We start from the raw sequence: 6,000 nt of genomic DNA, 5'->3' as shown, positions 1-6,000 counted from the left end.
CAAAATACATATTGGTTCATATCAAGAATTCGGATTCAACGAATGGTCATGCTTATCATAACAAGGATAATAATCACCATATATATTATCAAGAAGCATGATCCAATTCATATTAACAAATCAAATATTTATAATATTTCTCATGCATATGGAAAATTATCCACTCACCTGACTCGAAAGCAAACAGAAATCAAAAGCAAACACCGAAGAAAATCCTACTGACGTCCTGCCGGTAGAATATCAGGATTATCTGAATACAAAGGAGACATATTCAAGAATGACTCAAAAGAATATATAACCTATTTAATACACTTATTTAAGTATATATTCCATAACCCTATATATTTTTGAACTAATTAGTTATATTCCAAAAACCCAAAAATTAACGGTTTTCTCAAAATCTAATCCATAATAAAACAAATAATAAAATTGGTAATACTTCACTAACTAACCCATCTGCAAAATCTAATATTACAGCTAGGGACTAATCTGTAATTTATTATATTTTTAAGGGTCAAATTGTAACTTAATCCATTTGGAGGACCAAACTAAACTTATCATAAATCCATGAATATACTGAAATTCTGACCATAACCAATCCTCATTTCTGTCCAGATCATCTCATTATACTCCAGGGACCATTCTGGAATTTTATCAAATTTTTAGGGTTAAATGGTAATTTTTGTCAAATTGAAGGACCAAATTGAAAGTGTTAAAATTTCATAACTATACAGGAATTCTGCCCATAATTTATCTTTTATTCTGTTCAGAATCTCGGAATATGCCCCAGGGACCAATCTGTAAATTTTTCAAAGTTTGGGGACTAAACTGTAATTTCCACAAATTGAAGGACCAAAATGAATTTTCGTCATCTTCAACCTCCAACCCAGAATTTCAACAGAAACCCACTGTTCTTTCCTTATTTCTAACATAATTTCACCATTCAAACAAAATCATAACTCAAAATCATCATCTTTCAATTCAATCTCTCAAAATCCACCAAATAATCCATTACCCATAACAATCAACCCATAAAATTCAATTAATTCATCAATCAAACCCAAAACACAAATTTTCAAAACCCTAACATTTATCAAAACCAAAATTAAAACTTAATCAACACATATTTATATATAATCTTACCTTTAAACTTATTTCCTTCAACTTCTTTCTATTTTTCTTCTAATTTCCTCTTTTCTCTTCTTCTTCTTTCTCCCTTCTCTCTCTTGTCGATTCTCTCTCAACTTTCAGATCACTTATTTTGTTTTTTTTTTATTTTCTATTTATATTTATCAAGTTTTGTTGAATTACTACACTACCTCTCATTTATTTATACCTACACTTTAAGCCACCAAGGGCTTTATTGTATTTTTTTACTTATTTATTCAAAACATTACAACAATAAAATTCAAACTCATACCCAAAAAAAAAAAAAAAACAATTACCTCCCTCCACAACCAATACGTCAAGTTTTGTATAATAATTTCAGCTGAATATTGCATGAAAAAAGATGCTCTTGAGCCAAAAGATCTTGTGCACGGCCATTGCGGCGTGGTTGCTTCCTTGAAATTTGCAATTTAAGCAGGATCGACAATGGAAATCATATATAATATATTTGAAAACAAGAAAGCCCTTTTTATTTTTAGAATAAACAATAGAAAAAATAATATTTACAATGTTGTTCAGAGTACAAACTACAATAAATTTATATACACAGTAACCATACAGTATCTTTACAACGTGTTTTAAAGAATAGAACAATATTTAAAAACAATTGAAAGGCCTTTTCTTCAAGAGACGACAAGTTTGGAAATAAATAAAGATTAGACAGTCTGTTTCTTCAAGTCAAAAAGCAAATCTCCTGTAATCCAAGTTCATGGAACACACATAGCAGGTCTATACTAGCGAGATTGGGTGCATGCTTCCATATGATTTAACGTTAAAAATTCGTCCCTATCTGTTGTTATATTTCAGTGATTAAATATTATTGCTTCCATGCTATTGTAATTTACTCTCAAATAAAATATTTTGAACTTCTGCTTGTAATCGTTAATCAACCACTGTAACATTTCTGGAGATTTATTCTCAAAAGCTATCATACTGTGTACAATATTGGTTCACTACACCAAAGCATGATAGAAACTAGAAAATGCAGCCTTGCCTTTTGTTTGTCCTGTTGTTTTCATTGGAATTCTGCCATTTCAATCTCCACAGATTTTTCTGAAGTAGCAGGGCAAATTTCAGGTTGCATTAGCATCGATGAATCATCTACTAGGTCACATCTCTCCCTTATTGCCTTTATGTCTTCGTACACTTGAACCATCATCGGTCTTCGATCTGGAATGGGATCAACACAGGTACATGCAACTTTAAGCAGCTGAATGATCTCAGCGTCAAATCCTTGCCCGATCAGTGACTTGTCTATCGCGCCATGAAAATCAGAACTGCTCGAAAGATGACCAATCCATTCATTGAGAACATTGTTTGAGGAACCAGTCATGTTGCTAGGATCCACCCCAGTAATCATCTCAAGAAGCACAACTCCAAATCCATGCACATCTTCCTTCACAAATGCCATCTCCCAAAACTCACTATTTACGGAGGAAGCGCAGGTCGAACTCACGAGCATTGCCTCTCCAAAATTTGATAACTTGGGCTGGAAGTTCTGATCAAGTAATATGCATCTTGAGCTTATGTCAAGATGGATTATTTTGACGGTATGACAGTTCTGATGAAGCCATGCCAAGCCTCTTGCTAATCCGATGGCGACTTTAACCCTCACACCCCATTCCATAGCTTTTTCCTGACCTTCTTCCATGGGATGTAGCCAATCATAAAGGTTACCATTTGGCATATAACTGTAAACCAGAAACCTTTGGTTTGACTCAACACAAAACCCCAACAGTGGAAGTACGTTGATATGTCTCAATGAACCAAGTATCTTCAACTCGGATATAAATTGTTCTTCAAGGAACTGAGAGTCATGCAACTTCTTCACTGCAAGGACATAACCATTAGGCAATGATGCCTTGTACAGCATCCCCATCTTTCCCTGTCCGATGACATTGTTCTCACTGAAATTATCGGTGGCATCATTAAGATCTGCGTAGCTCATTCTTGTAACCCTCTTCTCCAACATGGAAATCTGTGGACAGAAATCTCAATATATTAGTACTGAAGAACATACATATACATCGCAATTAAACCAGCTTCAAGAATTCAGGGTCTTGTGTAGATAAACATCCCGTAATTGGAAGTAAAAACTGAACTGCTCTTGCTCAAAACTTGAATAAGGAATTAAAAAATAAAAACTAACAAAACTAAAACAAAAAAAGATATCAATCTTAAAGAGTAGTACCTCTTTAATTCCCTCCTCCAAGAGACCTACTGTTGAGGAGCTGCCTGCTTGATCATCATCTGTTATCTTATGCTTCCTCTTCACCATCAACATCATCATTTCTGATATTGTGATTTTTTTTTTCCTCTCCACAATATACACCCATGGTACACAGCAGGATGTAAAAAAAATTGCAACTGAAGTTGAAAAAACTATATAACCAATCACAAAACCACTTTTGAATGAGTAATAAAACTTCATTTCATGAATTGAGCAGCTATCCAAAGGCATCCCACAGAATCCTGTGTTGTTCGCAAAGCTGTCTGCTGGAATATTATGTATAAAAGCTGGCAGTGGACCTGATAATCGATTGTTAGTAACAGTAAAGACCCTGATCCGATCGAGAAGGCCAATTTGTGGTGGGATATTTCCTGTTAGCTTGTTGTTGTCGAGTTTTAGAACATTTAAGAAAGATAAATTGGCAATACTTGATGGGATTTCACCAGATAAGTTGTTGTAGGATAGGTCAAGGTTAGTGATGAATAGTAGCCTTTTAAAGATGTCAGAAGGAATCGGTCCCTGGAGCTCATTATGTGAAAGGTCCAAACCACTTAAGCTTGTGCAGTTTTGGATGCCAGGAGGGAACCGGCCCTCGAGCCCCAGGTCAGAGAGTCTGAGGTTTAAGACCCTGTTCTCATCAGGATGCCAGCAGTCGACTCCCAGAAATCTACAGATGAAACCTTCTGTATAGTTGTTGAAATCCCATGTGGTGTTTAAGTATCCATGAGGGTCTATCATAGAATCCTTAATAGATTTCAAGCAATAAACATCAGTGTCAGTAGCACTAGTTACGGTGAAAGTAGCTAACAAGGAGAACATAAAAGAGTAGATAAAAAATAAATTAGCCATTTGGATTTGAGAGTTCATCAGAGTAGACTACAATGGAATGGTTGGAATGACCAAAAATGAGAAATAAGAATCATAAGTACCTACTTAAAAGGAAAATTGAATTGAAATCTCTTTTTGTTTCTGAAATCTCCGAAGAGAGCGTTTATTGTTGAGCGACTTCTTCTGCATTGAAATGTAATTTCCACGAAAGTGTGGGGAAAACAAACTAGTCAAGAAGCTTAAGTCTTCATTTTCAACTTCTTTTAATTTCCCCTTCCTTTTTTCAAAAAAAATAAAAGTATTTGCACGTCAGTCAACTTAAATATTAGCTGAGATTAAATCTTTTGTTTTTGTACATTGTAAAAGTATATTTGACTTAAAAAATTAATTTAATATATTTTTATTACGTTTTAATAGTTTTGATGTGTTAATTTTAAGAAAATAAAAGGGACTTATTTTAATATAATTTCAAACAAAAAAATACTTTTTAAAAAAACTAAAAAACTTTACACCACAATATTAAACACATACTTATTATAAACACAGCCCTTCAATTATAAGCTTTTTACATTGAAACCTCAATATTTTGTTTTGTAATTAATTTCAATTGCTGAAACTTAGGAAGTTTTGATTGCCATTAATTCTTATATTAGATTAATCTCTTCCATTTTAAGGAACATAGCTTCTTAAAACGGGGGCTGTGAAGACTTCGCTTCCAGGACTTAACTGAATAAAAAATAAGCTCCGGGAGTATATTGATAAAGTATGCAAGCCTGATTCCAAATTTGGGACTCTGGAACCAAAACCCACAGCTTAAAAACATGTTTAGGGTAGTAATCATGGATGTGGAGCGTAGAGGTCGAAGGTGGCAGAAACTCATTTTAGTCCCTGTAGTTATAGAAACATCTTATTTGATCCCTGTTTTTAATTCAAGATTTATCTTAAAGTGATTGGCATGGACTCCATGTTGCTATGGAAATAACGAAGCCACAAAGAAAAGATGCATTGACTTGATAGTCTACTTCTTCAACTCAAGAGGCCAAGTCTATGGGACACGTAATTAAAGAGAGAATGGAATATGGCCCTATAGGACTCCAATTTCCACGAAAAAGGTTCAAGTCCTGATTTATAAGTTTTTGTCAATTAACGTAGGCTTATTTTTCTTCTTCTTTTCTTGTTTTTTTTTTCAATAGAATTATTTGCACGTCAGTCAACTTAAATGTTAATTGAGATTAAATCTTTAATCCCAGCAATTTAATAATACTTACTATATTTAATAACTCTTTTCGATTGTAATTTCAAAGTTTAAACTAAAATAGAAAAAAAAACAAAGGAGGACTTCATCAACTTTAATATCAATTCCCTTTAACTCTCCTACGCTAATTAATTTAATTTGATGATGATAATTATAATAAGTATTAATAAGAACTTTAATGATTTAAATTTAGAGAAAACATGTTAGGGTGAGAAAACCTCATTCATGATAAATATTTATTACACTAAAATGATTTTGCCCTCAATATTTTTTATTTATTTATTGACGACAAGCAGGCTTAGCAAGCATTAAATGGGAGTTTTGCGTATTAATTTTAGCTGAATATTCCATGGACAAAGATGCTCTTGAGATACAAGATTGTTTGCGAAATCATTAAATTTAATTTTTTATCAATGATTTAGGAATTACATTCTTAAAAATCAAGTAAAATATTCATAACCTTTATTTTTCATTTCTTTATTGAACACGTTGAGTACACGAATAAAAGATGCATTGATTT

General features: G+C 33.0%; 1 protein-coding gene across 3 annotated transcripts; it reads right to left on the bottom strand.

Annotated features, from left to right (window-relative positions):
• Positions 1–2,108: 2,108 nt before the first annotated feature.
• Positions 2,109–5,139, bottom strand: LOC105111032 (probably inactive leucine-rich repeat receptor-like protein kinase At5g48380). 3 transcript variants are annotated; one of them, XM_011006266.1, is made up of 4 exons: positions 5,079–5,139; positions 4,331–4,401; positions 3,359–4,141; positions 2,109–3,145 (listed from the first exon to the last, which is right to left on the bottom strand). In XM_011006266.1, the coding sequence occupies exons 3-4, from the start codon at positions 4,133–4,135 to the stop codon at positions 2,183–2,185; spliced, it is 1,740 nt and encodes a 579-aa protein (XP_011004568.1). In that variant the 5' UTR covers positions 4,136–4,141; positions 4,331–4,401; positions 5,079–5,139; the 3' UTR covers positions 2,109–2,182. The 3 variants fall into 3 exon arrangements, with proteins under 3 accessions (XP_011004568.1, XP_011004567.1, XP_011004566.1); XM_011006265.1 differs by lacking the exon at positions 5,079–5,139 and having other exon boundaries at positions 4,327–4,401; XM_011006264.1 differs by lacking the exon at positions 5,079–5,139 and having other exon boundaries at positions 3,359–4,395.
• Positions 5,140–6,000: the final 861 nt, after the last annotated feature.

This window comes from Populus euphratica, unplaced genomic scaffold, assembly GCF_000495115.2.
Source record: "Populus euphratica unplaced genomic scaffold, PopEup_1.0 scaffold273.1, whole genome shotgun sequence".
Taxonomy (NCBI): Eukaryota; Viridiplantae; Streptophyta; class Magnoliopsida; order Malpighiales; family Salicaceae; genus Populus; species Populus euphratica.
The sequence above is the reverse complement of the archived record's forward strand: the minus strand, read 5'-3'. Positions and strand labels throughout refer to the sequence as shown.